This window comes from Lampetra fluviatilis, chromosome 50 (genome assembly GCF_964198595.1).
Source record: "Lampetra fluviatilis chromosome 50, kcLamFluv1.1, whole genome shotgun sequence".
Lineage (NCBI taxonomy): Eukaryota > Metazoa > Chordata > Hyperoartia > Petromyzontiformes > Petromyzontidae > Lampetra > Lampetra fluviatilis.
In genome coordinates, this window is record NC_136324.1 from 386,430 (window position 1) to 405,354 (window position 18,925).

General features: G+C 49.1%; 1 protein-coding gene and 3 non-coding genes across 5 annotated transcripts in view; 2 read left to right on the top strand and 2 right to left on the bottom strand.

Annotated features, from left to right (window-relative positions):
• Nucleotides 1-14,177, top strand: part of PARP4 (poly(ADP-ribose) polymerase family member 4) — a 33,784-nt gene extending 19,607 nt beyond the window's left edge. The window contains exons 21-33 of one of the 2 annotated variants that reach the window (XM_078878178.1): nucleotides 178-315; nucleotides 742-928; nucleotides 1,988-2,061; nucleotides 2,810-3,018; nucleotides 3,898-3,997; nucleotides 4,574-4,756; nucleotides 5,149-5,229; nucleotides 5,882-5,962; nucleotides 6,957-7,058; nucleotides 8,051-9,544; nucleotides 10,919-11,018; nucleotides 11,901-12,033; nucleotides 12,259-14,177. In XM_078878178.1, the coding sequence (XP_078734304.1) occupies nucleotides 178-315; nucleotides 742-928; nucleotides 1,988-2,061; nucleotides 2,810-3,018; nucleotides 3,898-3,997; nucleotides 4,574-4,756; nucleotides 5,149-5,229; nucleotides 5,882-5,962; nucleotides 6,957-7,058; nucleotides 8,051-9,544; nucleotides 10,919-11,018; nucleotides 11,901-12,033; nucleotides 12,259-12,421 (3,045 nt within the window). In that variant the 3' untranslated portion in view covers nucleotides 12,422-14,177. The remainder of the gene's footprint in view (nucleotides 1-177; nucleotides 316-741; nucleotides 929-1,987; nucleotides 2,062-2,809; nucleotides 3,019-3,897; nucleotides 3,998-4,573; nucleotides 4,757-5,148; nucleotides 5,230-5,881; nucleotides 5,963-6,956; nucleotides 7,059-8,050; nucleotides 9,545-10,918; nucleotides 11,019-11,900; nucleotides 12,034-12,258) is intronic. The other variant, XM_078878179.1, reaches the window with a different exon arrangement.
• Nucleotides 14,178-16,030: 1,853 nt separating this feature from the next.
• On the bottom strand, nucleotides 16,031-16,102 carry TRNAC-GCA (transfer RNA cysteine (anticodon GCA)). Its single transcript has one exon. It is a non-coding gene; the product is annotated as a tRNA-Cys (tRNA).
• A 124-nt stretch (nucleotides 16,103-16,226) lies between these two features.
• TRNAC-GCA (transfer RNA cysteine (anticodon GCA)) lies at nucleotides 16,227-16,298 on the top strand. Its single transcript has one exon. It is a non-coding gene; the product is annotated as a tRNA-Cys (tRNA).
• Nucleotides 16,299-17,209: 911 nt separating this feature from the next.
• On the bottom strand, nucleotides 17,210-17,281 carry TRNAC-GCA (transfer RNA cysteine (anticodon GCA)). Its single transcript has one exon. It is a non-coding gene; the product is annotated as a tRNA-Cys (tRNA).
• Between the last annotated feature and the right edge of the window lie 1,644 nt (nucleotides 17,282-18,925).

The following is an 18,925-nucleotide window of genomic DNA, read 5'->3' on the forward strand; positions in this document are numbered from 1 at the left end:
ATTTATGTATGAAGTTAAACATACATACATGTATGTATGAAGTTCAACGAACATGTATGTTGAACTTTCGCACCGTACGTAACCAACCTTCGACTAGTCCTCGGAGAATGACCACGTGAATCCACCGACTAAACACGGACACGACATTAACGCTCGCCGTGTTGGCGCGTGGCTCAGCGCACGGCATGCAAGGCCGTGGTGGAGCTGGCGTCCAGCGACGACTCGCTGGGGTCGGAGTTCCAGCTGCTCGTGTTCCCGGCCCAGATCCACGAGCCGCGCATGTGGGTGGAGCAAAACCCCGACACGGGCAGCCAGGTGAGCGGCGATGCGCGAGAGGTCGTAGATCTTCTCCCCTGCCCAGGACAGACCGCCCGTCAAGTCTGTTGCGTTCCAGACGTTCGTGGACGATGGGAAAGTGTTAATCTTGTGGGCGCTTTCCATCCGAAGCTGAAAGCGTTTATGCATTAGAATTAAAATCAAAAGTTGATTTGCCGACTGAAGCCCATTTGAGCTATGAAGATCTCTTTCAAGCGGGCTCGGCCGATAGCTCTGTGTGTTTGGAATGAGGGGGGCTCGATAACGCTTGTAAATATGGTCCAACATATATCAAACTGTGTTAGAAAGTTGTGTTACCGTTCGGTATTTACTTTGTTGAAAATCGCCCAAATTGATTAAAAGTGTTCCCAATTAGAAACGCGCGTTGAAAGGCGTTGCACACCAGTCGCTTGTCACCCCCACAAGGCCTGCATCCTGACGTTCTACCCGGAGTTTGCACCGAGCCCCCCGGAAGGTGTGGACGTCGTCCTGTGCCTCGACTGCTCGGCCTCGATGGCAGCGCAGCCATTAACCGACGCCAAGAGACTGGCCCTCTTCGCTCTGCGCCACCTCCCGCCCGGAAGCAGATTCAACGTGCTCAAGTTTGGCACGCGTAAGCGACCGCTCGCGCGCGTGCGGTGCCCGGCGAGGTGAAAGGGGCAGCTCCTTCCTTGTGTGGATGTGGAACTTCTTTCCCAACCTACGTAGCCAACCGTGCTCGTCGGAGGTGCGGGGGAAGGACAACAAACTAAACACAAATAGCTTTTCTGAAGAAATTCGTTTTCAATCTAGACTTGCACAGCTCCAGTGGCTTCCTAACATAAGGAAGAGGATTCCAGATGACCGCAGAAGCGCATCTGAGAGCGCGTGATGCAGTGACCGTCTTTGTTCGATGGTCAGCCAAAAGCCGCCACTGCGAGGATGACCGGAGTTTGCGTGATTAAACGTACGAGGTGAACGCCAAATAAAGTGGCCGGATTTACCGTGTCCCCAATATCATGGAAGTTTTTGGAGGAACAATAAAATGTCAATCTTAAATATAATCGCAGTGCTCCGAGTTTAAATAAACTGAACAGCTTGAAAAGCAATGCTGTGTCTCTACATGGTGCAGAAATGTCATGCCAGGCAGTCCCGATTGTTAGTATTCTATTTATAAATTCCAATAGATGATTGCTCCATTTGTCTGTACTCTGCACACCAGCCTAACTTTAGAAATCACTGCCTCTGCGTATCAACACATCCACGAGTTTAGCTACCTTCAGGGCAAATATAAAGGCTTAATTAGGTCACACTGGCTATTCCCAGAATGATTCCAATTTCGTTGTATGATTCTCTTTGCTTTTTACTGAATGATTCTGCCCACGCTGAATGTTTCTACTTCCGTCAGAATTGGAATTTGTCATCATGACATAGTACGCTTCGAGATTCGGTATGAATGTGGATCTTGGTATAACAATTCTAATTCAACACCAAGAATGGTCTCAAGATTAACAATGGAAAGGTAGAGTATTGATAACAATATCTGTAGTAGTATTGAACATGTGGTAATTATATTGGCTTGTTTAAATGGGTGCATCACAGTTTGTCGATAAGCAGTTCTCACACGTGGTGGGGTAAAGCTGGACAATGTTATACCTGGACAGCAATTTAACTGTGCAATGTTTCTTTGTAGATTACAAGGAGCTCTTCCCTGCTTTCCGTGAATCCAGCCCATCCAATATCGCAACAGCAGTTAGCTTTATAAAGGTGAGTTTTAATGCTGTGAAATAAACTGAGTAACAAATATATATGAATATAACCTTTAAAAAATCTTTGTAGCATATTTATAGTTAATTAATTAATAGATGTATAACACGCACAATGTGAACTTAAGAAGGTCATTCAGAGGCAAGGGAGGATAATAAGTAAAGACAGAGAAGTCTTCAGATTGCGGAAGAAGGACGGCACAGATATGAGCAGTGAAGGAGGGATTGAATTCCAGATGATGGGGGCCAAGACGGAGGCGCAATATTCACTTTGTCTGTTTCGAGGGTCAGCCTTGACGAGGAGGCATCTTGAACCCGATTGGAGGCCGCAAGGTGAACTGTAGGATGAGACGGCGAAAGCGAGTAAGGCAGGTCGAGCCAACGCATGGTGGAACTTTTCCACAATATCCATTTGTGCAGTACAGTCTTGGTGTTGTTGGTAAAGCACCTGACTCAAAATCAGAATCTGAAGATGAAAAATCCTTGTTGGGTGTGGGGCATCCACTCAGCCCATCATTCCTCCAAGGCCTAGAAAATAATCACCACCTTACAGGAAGGGGTTGTTGGCCGTTCTATGTAAAGACGAACCCCCCAACACGACAACGTCAAAGTTCAACTCTGCTCGGGTCCACCAATGTAGACGATCGACGTCCCGTTGCTCGTTTGAACTCGGAGACCTCCACGGCTCTACGCACGCCAACCCTCGCCCTTTCTTCCTCCCCGACCCCCCCCACCGCCCCCTCCGGCAGCGCTTGCACGCCGACGCGGGCAACACGGAGCTGTGGCGCCCTCTGCGCAGCGTGGCGCTGCTGGCCGGGGGCGTGGGCGGGAGCCGGGACGCGGCGCCGCCGGTGGCCGTGCTGCTGCTCACGGACGGCGTGGCCCAGTCGGAGGCGTGCGTCGCGCGGGAGGCGCGGGAGCACGTGCGGCTCTTGCGGGTCCTCGCCTGCGGGGTCGGGTGAGCGCCCCCCCCCCCCTGCAGGAGCGACGTCGCGTCAGCCGCGCTGCGAGCGTGTGATGGGGCGACACTTTAGAAGCCACGTCATCGGGAAGAGAGAAGGAAACTGGCGCTATTTGGACACGTATGTAGGATGGACAACAGGAAGATTTAAAGTATGTTCGGAAAAATGGAAGGAACCGGAAAGAGAGGAAGACCTAGAAGAGACTGGCTTGATGACGACATCGTAAGAGATTGGTGCCAGAAAGATGTGACACTACTTGAGCATATTAGCGCAAGACAGAGGAAAGTGGAAACAAATGAGCAAATGTGCAGTGATCCGCCTGTGGACGATCTGCCCATGGACCGTGATGATGATAAATTGGAAATGGCCAGGTGGCACAGGGGTCAAAGCGGCTGAGCCACCATGGCTGAGGTCCTAGTTTTACATCTGGGATTCACCCCCCCCCTGTGATTAAAGCGGTGACGTGGCCGAGCAGTCGAGCGTTTGCCCAGTGGCCATCCTGGGTTAATACGCATGCCGTCTGCTTCACAGTGGATGTTAGAGATCACATGGTGTTATTTTAATCCTGAGCCGTACTTAAAGCTGTTCCGGAAATTATATTGGCACACCACCTCCATCTCACCTTTTCTTGTTCTCAAGATCAATCACGTTTTTTTGAAACTTGTCCATAGGATTATAGGAATCTACCGTACAATAATATACGATTATCATTGATAGGTACACCTTGTACTCTGGTGGTAGTGCCTTACACCAATCATCCCTAGTCCCAAGCCATTCCGGCCTAGCAGTGTCCCCAACACTATCTCGTGAAAAAATTAAGCCCTGGCTTGTAACAGATCGTGACTAGTGTGTGTTGTGTGTTTCTGTTCGATCAGTGAAACGCCAAACAGATATTTCCTGAATGCTTTGGCACGGAACAGTGGAGGCGCCTGTGAATTCTTCACCGCTAAAAACAGATCAACGTGGACAGACAAGGTGAAAATCCCTCGTAACATGCAACATCACACCTAACAATTTCAGGGAATTTCACCAAAGCAATTCAAATTATCTTGCTATTATGTTTGTGTGGTAGTAACGCTGTACCCGGGCACGCCAGTTTGATAAAATAGTGCAAGTTTTTCTTTTTTAAATCCCCCTGCCCATTTGCTCAGCAGGATAAATGGGTACCACCACCATCACCACATGTAGTGTGGCTACTCTCCCACTACTGTCAAGACGTTTTTCACTTATTATTTATTTTACCACGTTGGGCCCACTGAGCAATGTAGCTCTTTCTCAGAAGCAACCTGGCTATCATGAATGATAACTCAATGAAGTGGTATATCATCTCGTGGAAATATATAGCAGCCATATACTCTAAACGTGTGATGTTGATTCCAAATGTGGGGGTAGGGGGTGCGTGGGGAGCTGCCACCGGTGCCAATTGCCACGAGTCCCGCTTGTGAGTCACGTTCTCTTGTCACGATTGGTCGTCCTGTTTCATGAGTCCCGTTTGCGAGTCTCATTCGGGAGTCTGATTCGTGAGTCCCGCTTGAATCCGTGTGCCCCCAGATGCTGGCGCTGATGGAGAAGGCGACGCAGCCGGTGTGCCGTGACGTCACCGTCGAGTGGCAGCGCTTCGACCGCGGCGCCCTCGGCGACGACCGCGTGGAGATGCAGGCTCCCAGGATGATCCGCTCCGTGTTTTGCGGCACGCGGCTCGTCGTGTACGGAATCGTGCCGCACTGCACGCAGGTGACGGCGCCTTGCACACGCCACCACGCGGTCCAGCGGCACCGTCGCCAAAAGCCTAGCCACCTGTTGGCGACGAACATGGGTCCTTGCTCATCTACGTTGACGATGCACGCCTGCGGCCCAGCGCACTGTGGCAAGGGGTCGGTGGTTCATGTTGACATGAGTTAGTCTGGGTGAGTTTGCCTGGTTAAAGCTGACATGGGTGATGAGTGAGGTCCGAACCGATCCTGGACCCCCACCCCCTTCGCCCTGACGCGCATCGAGCAACGTGGTGAAGCCTTGTCCAGTCATTGTGGAGGGCCTTAATCTACCAGTGCATTGACAAAGTTCTGTAAACTGTGATTTCATTTGTAAATTATAATGTTCACACAGAGGTCGGTGTCGTTTTGCAGGCAACGCTCCATGCCATTATCAACAACCAAGAATTCTCTACGATGGTGTCGACCAGCAATTTGCAGATCACGCGTGGAAAGGCATGTTCTGTCGTGGTGCCCACACTCGCATACATGCAAGCACACTTCTACGATGCGTGGTGCTTATTGTGAGGTACTTGGGTTAAGGTGTCCTTGAAATCGAGTGAGTGGATGTGCCCTGTTCTGCACGTAGTGCGGCCTTTTGGGGGAAGACCATTAAAAATGTGTGATGTGATGTGAATTGATAAGCACTCAAAAATAACATTACAAGCTGTAACTGGGGATACATTTGGTCTTGATGAAAATAACAGGAATTTGTGAATACAAGGAATATGGCCATTTCAACCTTTAATTAGCCTGGTATTTCAAGGACAAGACAAAAATCCTCCGTGAGTGCTATTAGCGAACACCAGTGAAGACTGGCACGGCATGCAAGGTGGAGAGTGGCCAGCACCACGCCCGACCGCGTTTGTCTCCCCAGTGGCGATATTTATACATCGCACCAGGTTCTCGCATGAGTCGACTTAGGGGAGGCCCAGGAGCAGGTGAGATAAACGTCACTGGCGTTAGTCGTGAGTGAGAATCGAATTCGCGTCACCGGTTTCGTAGCGCTATACTGCAAGGACACACGTAAGCACACACACACACGTGCACACCATACAACGGAGTGCCTTGTTCCTGTGCTCACACTTGCCGAATGATCTCGTGACAGATGCTGCACAGGCTGACGGCTCACGCCATCATCCAAGACTACGAGGACGGGAACCTGCATCCGGACGAGACGCAGCACGAGGTTGCTTTTTTATCCGAGGCTTGCGCCTTCGGCTATGAGCGGTGTCCAAAAGCGTAACGCTGCAGAAGTCGCAATCGGGTACCCGATACCCGTACCCTACCCGATACCCGTACCCTACCCGATACCCGGCTACCCGTACCCGGCCGGGTATGGGTACGGGTACCCGTTTGCGACCCTGGTGTGGCCGGGTACGGGTAAGGAATCAAAACCCATTTGCGACCTCTGGTAATCTGCCACCGGCGTTGCCGCTTGGCTCGCGGAGTAGCTGCGGTGTCGTTACCGGGTGTTGACGTGGGGCGCCGCGTCGGACGCTCTGAGCCTAGTGTTTGCCACGAGGAGCGGTTGCATGAATTGGTGGTGCTCGGTGAGTTCGACGACAGGTGCTGCACCTCACTTGCTCGAAGCAAAAATCTATGTATTTGAATTTCACGTAGGAAAAGGGTGCAGCATGGCAGTCAACGAATTGCGGTGCACCCAGTCGTAGTGCCGAGTGGACAGAGGCAGGGGGATTTATGAAAACTGCACCATCGTTTCACCTGCCATGCTGGATTGCACATCCATGTGTTAGCCATTACACCATGGCAGAATCCCTGGGTCTGTGATTTAGATAGATTCCAGTTCTCAGAATAAAAAATATCGGTTTTACTCTCATGTAATGGACATTTATCTCTGTAGTAGGGAAGGTTGGTGCTAGTTGTAGTGTTACGAAGACAGATTATTTTCTCTTTATCCTCCCGCAGACTGATAGGATAAGCGCTCTTCATGAGTTCGTCCACTGGCTCAATAAATCGGCGTCCTTATCCAAATATCAGTCGGCAATCTCCAAAACCATAGACCACATCGTAACGCAACTGCCCATTGCGATCTTTCGCCGGGAGGGTTTCAAATATTCACCAGGAGGCCTGACTGAAGAAGCTACCGAGTGCGCGTAGCGAAAAGTCTGCCAAACAATACGCAGACGCGAAGATATGTATGTATTTTTTCTTCTCCACAGGTCATGATAGCAGAAATGAAGAGTCGAATCGTCGAGTTGAGCAAGGAGTATTCGATTATAACGCCGTACACCAGCTTCGTGGCGGTGGAGGAAAGAGACTCTGTAAGTCTACAGTGCACGGTTTGGGCTTGTGGCTGTGTTTGAAGGAGGTACATTTACAGGCGTCCATCGCCCAGCACGCGATTTGTGTTTCTGAAAAACAGCGTGTAATTTGGAATCGCACCGTATGTGTATCATTTCATTTTTGTATCCATATTGGCAGACTTTCCCCCTGCAAAAGTCCCTTTGTGATGGCCTTGTGCTTGAAAGAATGACACAAGTACCAAATGTACAAAGTTGTTATGCCACTGACACTTCATGATGGAGCCCTTTATACGTACAAGCAACGCAAATTAACAAAACGGTTAATTCAATTATCAGCTTTTGAGCGTCTAGTGGCACTGGCCATAGGTTTCACCATGGTGGTTGGATGGCATGCTGTGCCACCTTTGGACGTCCCAGAGATTATTTCAAGACACGGGGTGGCTGAGAATGTGGATGCTTGTGGCAACACTGTAGAGTTCACACACGGCAGTCTGTGCTTTACGAGGTTAGAGGCACAGCCCAGAAACGTCTTGCTCATGCCACTGCTGGTGGAAGGGCCTTGGCTAGAGGGAGCTCCACAGAGCTCCGGTAAATATTATTTTGGCCTGCTCCCCATCGACTAACTGTGGTGCACCCATTTACACTGCTGCTGGGTGGACAGAGGCTGGGGGATTTAAAAAATAAAAAAAGTTCCCCATTGTTCCAAAGGCCGCACCGAGAGATTGAATGAAAGCAGCGGTCTCTGGATTAAATTGTTGTGCATTGCGGTAATTATGATGCACCCAGGATGCACCTGAGATGATGTCTGTTGAGACAGTGGAGCAATGAAATCTGCTTGTATGCAGATGCTAGGTGAATCATTACATTGCGATAGATGGTGTTGACTTGGAAAGGCCTTCACCCAGCAGTGGATAGACTGGCTGATAATGTTGATGTTATGAGGGCATGTGCGTGTGTGTGTGCAAGTGGTCCACCGGAGCGTGAGGCTGTGGTCTCTCTGTGACCCACAGACACTGGCCGATGAAGCGACAGGCCCTGCACTGGACGAGCTGCTCTCCAAGGAGTCTGTGGACTTCCTGCCCTACGTGGGCTGGGTGGTGGAGGAGGAGAAGCAGGGTTCAATGCAGTTCCACCTGGGGGCAGAAAAAACAAAATCACCGGTCGGTGGAGGAGGAGGCTTGGTCTCCTCGAAAATAAAATATAGGAAGGCACGTCCATCATGTTGCCATGTGCTACCTAAAAAAACTGAACAAACTCCCGAAATTGAATTCGGCGGTGCAGCTGAATGTGTAGAATTGCCTCCGTTTGAAATAGAGGCTGCAGCAGACGAGGCCTCTCAATATATTTCTGGAATCCAGACAAAATTTGCTCATGCAAGTGTAGAAGCGGTAACGGGTTCCAGTAAAGGTTCATCAAATCTCTTCAGACGAGATGTTAAGGACGATGGTGTGTCAGCTTCACACATAACCATGATGTCTGCCAGCAAGAGATTTGGTGAACTCCAGCATTTAAAACGAGCCACACAAGTGAGCTTAAAAGAAGCAGCTGAATGTCAGCAATTACAAAAAGGATTCGGCAGCTCAGCTTACGTACCTCGATCTGTCGTTCGCCAACTGAGTTCCGCTGGAAAACGAGTGTCTCTTGCCAGAGCTCAAGCATCTGCCCCATTAAACACCTTAGATAACCTGCACCCTGTAGGTGCTTCTCTGGACGTCATTGCGATGGAAACGCGGAGAAGTTGCACTCCACCATATCAAGACACCTTTGAGCAGTGCCTTGCAAGATTACAATCGGAGGAGTGTTCCGATAAACAAGCCTATCCCTTGGAACGTCAAGAACGCTTGGCTCGCGTTAGAAAACCTCCATCTCCAATATTCTGTTTTGGGGCCCGTGGCCGCCCAGGTGCGGCACCAATGCCCGACGTCCACGAGCTTGGAGCTGGTTTAATGAGCAGAGTGCCTGAACGTGCAAAACGAGACATGTCCGTAATGCAACTACCTAACAGGGATTCAGCACCAGAATACTACACATCTGCCATGTCTAGCTCTTTTGGAAGTATTCTCTCGTCCCCACTCTCCGGCCATTCTCTTGCTCCCATTCACACTCCACTCTTTCTCGAAGAGCGCTCAACTGACATTCCAGAACCTCCACTCCCCCCGCCTCCACCTCCAGTGCCTCGCGTTTTGAACGACCAATGCACTTTCCCCGCCTCCCCCTCCGGCGCCTCGCGTTTTGAACGACCAATGCAATATGCCTTTCAGTCTTTATCTTATGAAGCATCCAGCCGTCTTCGTGAAGAGCCTCCATTCGAAGGCTCATCTAATTTATCGGAGAGTTTCAGCAGCGAAGATGAATTTCAGCTGGCTTGTTATTATGGAAGTTTTCTAATGGCCGACACATCACGTGGATCTCCCGGGTTGGGCAGCTGTGGGCCATCCGAGTTGTCCGATATGACCCCTTGGCAACACGCTGACTTGAGCAAGATCACGTGTCTTCAAAACAAGGTGATATTAACAGTATGGTAATATACATTCATGCCGTTTATAAATGGACGATACAGTATTAGCACTGGCCAATCACATTCCTTTGTCATCTACAGTGTAAATACTTGTGTTGTAAAGTCATTTCCACTTGCTATATGGTGAAATCTTGTTGAATTGCATAGAACACTGTTACGCCAGTATGTACGTATATGTGTGTGTTTTGTTATCTTCCATTGTATATGCACTGCTGGATGAAGGTTACCATCGCCATCACTGACGGCGCTGGGGTAGCACAGTCAATCTCGCTTGTGCACTTTGAGCGCTGCCCTCTCTCCCGCCGGTGCACGGCTCGTCCTCTCGGGCGTCTCGTCTCCTCTTGGCGGCCATTTGGTCACGAGACTCTTTCTTCAGTCGTCATCCATTCTTGCCACGATGTGTCCTGCCCAAGTCCACTTAATTTCCTTAAGAATCGATGTCTCTGCTTTATGTTTGATCGCTCACCCACGATTTCTGTCTGTCATCTCTCCATTCTTCGTTGCACACTTTTTAGCTTTTGTTGCATCTCCTTTATCATTCGCCATGTTTCGGATGCGTATGTCATGAGTCGTAATGTGCATTGATTAGAAAACGTTCTTGATGCACATTGGGTCAATATGAGCGATATAAAAGTCAAGCACAACAAGTTTGCATAAACAAAAAAGAAAAACTCTAGTTGGTGAGATGGAACTGAAAAACACAGAATATGTATAACTATGGCAATTATTGAAGGCAGATCAGGAACAAAACATGGAATAAAGAGGCAAACAACAAAAGGATGGAGTGCTATTGTTGTTAGATGGAAATTAAGAAGGAAAATAAACATTTCTATAATGTACTGGAATTCCTCAAAAGAGATGCAATCCAAATATAAATTTATGTTATTTTCAGATACAACTGTCTTTCGTGAAACTTGCACAGTAGGGGTCACAGTTTTTCCACATACTGCTATAAAACTGTCTAATGGCTGTCACCCTGATCAATTTAAATCTCAATAGGTGGAATTTATCCAAATTCAGTGCAAAACTAAATTTTATTATGTTTTTTGTGCAATCTTTGGTGACCAGGCTGGAACCACGAGCCTTTCCTGTACTTTACACTTCTATCCGGCTTTTTAATTGTTCTACCGTTCTGACCATCTGTGAAAAAGATCTTTATAGCTCATCGGATGCCTCCTGCAGTACAAATTTTCAGATTCTGATTCAAACAAAGGATGGAGGTCCTAGTTCTGCATCTGCAAGAGCGTTTTATTTTCGATTGAAATATTCCTTGAAGCCCCTTGACAAATGGTGACTATTTGAGAACGATAGTTACATTTCCACAATGTTTCTTTGAGTAAATGTTTTTTTTTGCAATCAGGATGGATTCTGGGATGGTGGCGTGGAGCTCTCATCCCTCGTCGGCTGGAGCCCAGATCACATCACCGTCATTCTGAAGAAGCAGGGCATACAGTCCCTAGGTGCGCAATGGCTTTAACTTGTTCGAAGTGAAGACAGTGTATACGATTCTTAACAGTAAATGCTTCCCAGCAGTCGATTTAAATGTGTGCCTTATTTCTAAGATGGTCCCACTACTATTTATAATCTGAGTGTCCATGTAAAGAATCAACCACCGATGTGATTTGCTTATTATTTTACAAGTCAAAGTTACAATTCAATTCATATTTATAGTCTAATTTTTATTGTTTTGTATTTTTTCAAGGATTTTGTCACGTGTGTGCAGTTAGCTGCATGAGTCTAAAATAAAAAAAAAGTGCTTATGATTCACAAGGATCTTAAACAGAGCATTCTTCAGTGCACAAGTCTATTTGTGTATCGTGAGTACACGAACTAATGGTAACTAATCGCAGCACTTTGAATTTAGCATAAATTGTTTAATTAGTGTGTGAAATTACTGGCATTTATGTCATTATTGTAAAGCACGAATCTGAAGCAGAACTGCAGAAATATCCCGGTGCATTTTCTCTAAATATATATTGTGGTGAAATCGAGTAAAACCCTCAACTTTGTTGAGGTTTACTGTGATTCTTGGAAAGAATGAGTCTCTAAATGATACTTATAAATAATGAGCCAATGCTCTCCCATGAGTAACATTTTTATTACACTCTGAAAATTAAACATCGCAGGATATATTTGTTCCAAACGATCGAAAGAGAAAAACTAAGTAGTCCACACATACGACGTTCTGCTCCGCATGCAGGGTACCTTCTTCAGGGTGATGCTGAACAACATGCTGTGCAATTTCGGATAATCCACACTGCAAAACCGTGAACACCTACGCAAGTCTGATTTCCCCCCCCCCCCCCCCCGCTGTTTGCTTTCACCGAACGCAAACATCCCAGGGCCACGCATGGAAGAAGCCGTCGTCCGGCTGGTGTGGACGCTGCTGGTGCTGCAGATCCTGCGCCTGCGCGCGGGTGTGGCCTCGAGCCTGAATGAGTTTGTGCTGCTGCTGCTCCGGCGAGACGCGAGCACGTGAGTGCCACGCTGCCATCACTTTACAAAGCGCTCGGCTCGCCACCCGCTCCTGTCTTTCCATATGTACGCGCGCATTCATGTATGTACTGTGTGTTGAACTTCTTTCGCACCGTACGTAGCCAACCTTATTAGACTGGAGGAATCCAATGAGCTCTGAAGATCTTTTTTCACAGACTTGCAGCAATTTGACGTGTCGCGTGTCGCGTGTCGCCTGGACTTTAGGTTGGTGCAGCTGGATATGTTCGAGCCGGGGAGTGCCGACGCGTTTGCGCGAGCGGCCTCGTGGATCCGCGCGACGGAGAGCGCGTGCCCGTGCGCGTGCACGCGGCTAGAGCTGGGCCCCAACTGGCAGGCAGCCACCTGCAGTCTGCTTGGAGTGGCCTGATCCAGTCCGCATGCGCGTACAAATACACACGTGCCCGCACGCACCCGTACGCTCACGCACGCACACACACGCACACATACGCTCACGCACGCATACACTCGCGTGTGTTAAGGGAACTTCCAGAGGAGTATGTCTGTTAAGGGTTAAGTGGTTTCGACAAGAACGCAAGACGTGATACACAGGGATGGGACTCTCTCGTAAAAAGCATTCCCGATTAACTGGCGCGTGCCCTTTTTATGGCTCTCTGGGTCGTTCTCTTTTCTTTTCAACGAACCCTTTAACTTCCCATCCCAGGTCATTAACCAGCCTCCATTTACCGTTTGAACTACGTGGGTATTTACCCTTCAAATACCCTGGCCAATCAAGAATCGAAGGTCAGGCATTCCGTCAATCATGCGCGCACGCCTGGCACGCGCTCGGCTCGTAGGAGCCCTGGCAAGTGACGCGTTGGCCGATCAAGTAAAAGGGCGCTCCCCGTTTACGTTTTAAGAAATTGTAAGTTTTAAACTGCGAGTCAGTACTATGCTGTATGTGGGGCCACTTAAATAATAATAATAAAGTCTTTTGACGCACCCTCCACTCACCGCCCACAGCAGGCTCCGCTAACATTGTTGATAAACCACCTTGTGTATTTTTACAGTTGGGCTGCGTTGTGGATATACCCTTATAAAAAACACACATTTAGTGTTAAGAAGGATTGTCTCAATCATGTATTTTAATACTCATCAATGATAATGAGGAAAATTTTCATTGATTAGTTAATGGTTGTTTGCATACAAATGTTATTTCGTTAAGGAAACGTGGCACCACAGATAGGAGACGAACTGGACTTGAAAGCTACGTCACAAGGTTGGGAGGTTGGCCCAGTGCACCAGAGACTCCCCGACTCCAGAGCACGACATCATAGTCACCAGCTGTGGCCACACCAGACACAACTTGAGGCCAAACGTGCGGTGAGCTGGTAAATTCTAAGGTCTTCATTGTCTCACAAGAGAGACAACATATATCCAATAAGAAACACATCCATTCTCATACAATGGCGCATTCATACAATTAGTAGAGCAGTGGGATACATTAGTCACCATTTTCATCAGCCACCGTGCTGACGCTGCTCTGTCGCCACCCATCAAGCTGCTGCCTGTTCACGTGACGACTTCACAATCAACAGCACAGAATAGGCCTACATGCCTGCTGTCGCCTCAACGCGAGCGTGAGACTGACTACTGCTACAAGCTGAAAGCTGATTGTCTTTGTTGAGTTGTTTGCCTTCTAATGATATTGATTAATATTAATCATGAATTTAGCCATTGATTACTTTATTTGTATCACCGTAGCAATCATTCTTTGGTTCAAGTGTCAGTTGCATATGTTATGACTGGCAGTCTGATTTATAAGATACTTGTTTGCATGAAAATAAATCTGCGTGTGTGGTTGAAGAGTGTATCAAATCCATCTGTTACATCTGTAATGACAGTATGCCATCTAGTGGCCATGGGTGTTAATTCCGGGTGTGGGTGCAGCATAGGACGGCACACGTGAGCGACCACGAGGGGGGCATAACTGCGCCAAGAGTCCGAGGGGATCGAACTGGAAGCTCCTGGAATCCGCGGGAGAGTTCGAGAAGAGGGGCGTGGCCAAGGGCGGGGCTTGGCCACGCTGAGTGAATATAAGAGGCAAATGGGGGTTCGGGGCTGTCGTGGGGGTTCGGGTCCTGGCTGTCGCTGTCATCGCTGTCATCTCTTTGTCGTCAAATAAAAGTGTGTGAATTGAAAAACTTTTTACCATTTTTTACATGTTGTAGTCCAAATGTCGTTAACTTAAAGACATTAATGATGCAATGTTGAAGTGCAGCAAAGAAATTAAAGTTAGAGCAGGAAGGACGAGAGATCTCTTCAAGAAAATCAGTGAGGCAGATTTACCCAAAGTGAGTGGGTGGCCTTAAGGACGCCATTGGAAATCATATTCTGGAAGAATCTTGATTTGAAGCTTTCGTGACTGCAGGAATCCATACTCTTTGGTTCTTTCGATAAAGTCTCGTTACCTACGTGACGTTACCGAAAGAACCAAAGAGTACTTTGGAAGAAGTAAATAGACGATCGAGAGAATACAGAGCTAGATGAAAGCGTTAACAAACAATGTGCTGCAGGAAAGTATGAACAAGAAGCTACTGCGGTTGAGTGTGAAGTACGCAAAGCCCTGAAGGAGCTCACAAACAACAAGGCCCCAGGAGGAGATGTCATATCCATTGAGCTCATCAAGGGTGCAGGAGATGAGGATATTGAGACACTCACAGTTTTGCATCAACAGATTTGGTCTCGTGGCGAGTGGCCCATAGACTGGAAGCGTTCCGTCTCCTACCTACATATAAGAAGAAGGCGGCCCCAGAGAATGCTCCAACGACCGTACGAGAGCTCTCATCACATACCAGCGACGTTTTCTTGAAGATGATTCAATATAAAATGGAGAGCTGTGTAGAGCGAGAACTACCAGATGTTCAAGCCGACTTTAGGAAGAGAAGATGAACAAGAGACCAGATCGTAACCATCAGAGAGATCGTGGAAACATCTAAACAATACCGGCAACAGCAGTACCTCTGCTTCATTGATTACTCTTCGTAGAATGAACGAAGATTCATGATTTTTTTTAATGGAATCTTCAATTGTCACACGAGACGAGTCCGTGTCTAATATTTCAGATCGTTAGGCTTCGTAGACCCGACGACATTAAGCGTCAGAGATTTGAAAGAATATAAGCGGGCAACACGGCATCCTCGAGGAACGTGCATAGTGCCGGAGTGACGAAAACATCGAAACGGGTTCCGATTGGTGGAGCGAGATCGCTGTCCGATGAGCGGGTGCCGATCTCTGGCACAAGACAGAGGGAGCTGTGGACACCTACCGGGCCATCTCGCCAGAGATCCTGGTGGTGATGGCGATGATGATGAAGATCCCCAGGCGCTTGGTGGGAGTGGGGGAACAGCAATGGTGGCGAGCCGGCACGACCCCGTGCCAGGCTCGGTGCTGCCCGTGACCGGCGGCGATCTTTGGCGCAGCGTTCGACCCCCGTTCGAGCGACTTCCCAACGTGGCACACCACGAGGACGACGAGGACGACGCTTCGTTTCACCCCGGCACGGCACGGCACGGACGCGTGTTGGAGAAGAGCCGCTCCGTGAACCGGCGCGAGTCGCCGTGCGAGTGTGGGGGGGGGGGGGGTGAGGAGGGAGTCCCGGCACTGCGGCACCATTCACGCAGTCGTCGCTGATCCTGGAAGATTAAAAAAACGGACAAACCGCGACATCGCCTTCATGTCCTCTCCTCCCCGCCTTTTCCTCATCATTTCCTTCCCTTCGCCGATTTATTGTGTCTCAAATCGTGGCCCTTGCGATGGAAGGGCGGCGTGCCCCCCCCCCCCCCCAGGTGCCCCCCCCCCCCCCCAGGTGCCCCCCAGGGGCTCTCCCCATCACGAGGGGTGGTCGCACGCTTTGCTCCACGCTGCCGTCGTTATCGTTGAAGCCACTGCCACGAACAGAATACAGACATTTGTTGAGTTGCTGGCCCATTCTGTCGTCTGAGTTGACAAAATAAAGTTTGGCGTAAAAAATCGACGCAGGGGGCACCCGGATTTGAACCGGGGACCTCTTGATCTGCAGTCAAATGCTCTACCCCTGAGCTATACCCCCACATCATTAGATCCGCTTAGCAGCACTTAAACGCATAGATTATACCACCTGTGACCACTCAGATGCCAACCATTGCCCAGGATTACTTATAAAATGTATAATCTGCACACGGTGTATGGTACCTGGGGGTATAGCTCAGGGGTAGAGCATTTGACTGCAGATCAAGAGGTCCCCGGTTCAAATCCGGGTGCCCCCTGCGTCGATTTTTTACGCCAAACTCTATTTTGTCAACTCAGACGACAGAATGGGCCAGCAACTCAACAAATGTCTGGATTCTGTTCGTGGCAGTGGCTTCAACAATAACGATGGAATTCAGTGACATTATTCAGCTACATTTTTAATGTCTTACAACGAACGGCGTCCCGTGCGCGTCAACACTTATCTCACACGAAGCGTGCGCAGTGTCTGTAACTGAGGGGTTTTGTCCTATTTCGCGTGCACACCAACACATTGTTCATTATCTGTTAGCCGCACAGACGAGGGGGTGGTGTTCTGAGCACACTCTATGCCAGTGGTCTTCACTCATCTTCAGAGGGGGGACACTTTCGCCGATAAGACATCATCAGTGTGAGGACCGCCACAACATTTCAAACGATTGCGGGTTTGACAGCAGCACGACGACGACGATGACGTGCGCTGTGTCCACTCGCTGTGTCCACTCGCCGTGTCTTGTCGGGGCCGCACGCCAGGGGCCTCCAGGGGCCGCCAGTGGCCGCGGGGCCTTGCACTGAAGCAGAGCGCCGCCCACAGCCGTCTGCGCGATCTCCACGTCGACGTCTCTGGGTGGCGGCGCTGGGAGCGCGACACGGCGAGACCCGAGCGGCGGCTCACAGACTGCTCGGAGCGGCTCTCCTCTCACTGTATGACTCATGCCCAGCAGAAGCAGTCGTTTTACACACACTGCGCACGCTTCGTGTGAGATAAGTGTTGACGCGCACGGGACGCCGTTCGTTGTAAGACATTAAAAATGTAGCTGAATAATGTCACTGAATTCCATCGTTATTGTTGAAGCCACTGCCACGAACAGAATCCAGACATTTGTTGAGTTGCTGGCCCATTCTGTCGTCTGAGTTGACAAAATAAAGTTTGGCGTTAAAAAAACGACGCAGGGGGCACCCGGATTTGAACCGGGGACCTCTTGATCTGCAGTCAAATGCTCTACCCCTGAGCTATACCCCCAGGTACCATACGCCATGTGCAGATTATACATTTTATAAGTAATCCTGGGCAATGGTTGGCATCTGAGTGGTCACAGGTGGTATAATCTATGCGTTTAAGTGCTGCAAAGCGGATCTAATGATGTGGGGGTATAGCTCAGGGGTAGAGCATTTGACTACGAGATGAAGAGATCACCGGTTCAAAGCCGGGTGCCCCCTTCTTGTTGAACACATTTATTTTGGTTCCTCAAATTCAACACCCAACACACAAAAAATCGCGAATCGAGTCAAGTGATCTGTTACGGTCGACCTGCTCTAAAATTCACTTTTCCCACCCCTGCCCCCAAACAAAGTGTACTATGCATCGTGATTATGATGTGGGATTTCTTCTGCCAGAATGATAATTATCACTGTTCCTGAATTGCGTTTTGAGTATGAAAAACACTCAGCGAAGCGCCCTATTCAGTTTGAATTGCGAAAACTGTCGGAAATTCTATTTGAGACGCCCGTGCCGCGTTGTTGCGCCACAAGGGGGCGCGTTTGCATTAGCCAGCATCGAGGCCGATCACACGAGGGCAGGGAGCCACTTGTCCAGGGAATGTGAACAAGATCGGGCCCGCACCATGTGTGGCCGGTGTTGTCGTCTTTGTCGGTCACAAATGAGAGGGCCCACCGTGGCATTCAGCCGCGGGGCTCCAGGAACTTGACAAAATGTATTTTACGAGATAATTAGACCCACTGAGCGATATAGTTCAGTCATAGCAGACAAATAGTCTCAACGACGTTTATAAGTGTGGCGGTACAAAAACGAAGAACACGCAAACTCCAAATATACAGGCGTCAGGGTCGTGATCGAGGCCATGTCCTCGTGCACACCAGGCGAGGTAGTTAACATCCGACCACCACCGCCGCGAGGCAGGGCAGGAGAAGCATGTTGCTGTCGTTGGTGGTGGCCCATGGGACCCCGAAGCAGGGCAGTTGTTTGTGAGCCCTCCTCCATCGGGGCTCTCAATCCTCGTGAGATGACAGAAAATATATGGACAAGGAAGATAGATTGGAGTGCGATAAGAGAAATACGGACCAAAAATAGAGCCTTTGTGAGAAGAAAGATGCAGACGATAAGAGATGAGAGAGCTTCCTGTAATTGACTGTTTATGTTAATTAGCTTGTGGTTATTAGGATTCGATGTGATATTTGATGCACTCCTATTTATTATTAATGCCGCGCTCATTGTGCTGTCGAGGGCGCTGTGCGTGCTCTTGGTTGACTTGTGCCCCAGCGCCAGCCACGGTGCCCCTGCGTCCTGCCTGCGAGACTCGTTGTAGAGGTTGCGGCTGTGTCAAGATGCTTTCATTACGTTGATGACAATTCATTGTCGCGCTCACGGCTCTGCTGTGCTCCACAAGAGTCGCGATGAACACATTATAGCGAAGCTCGTACAATGTCATATTAGAGTACTTTTCCGAGTTACTCTGTTTCAAGATGTCACCCGACTCCTTTGACCATCATACATTGGCCAGCGTGGTGAAGTATGGTCCACAAAGACGGTCACTGCATCGCGCGCTTTCAGAGTCACTTCTGTGGCCGTCTGGAACGCTCTTCCTTTCAATATTAGTAAGCCACTGGAGCTATGCACTTTGAAACAATTTAGATTGAACCCTCATTT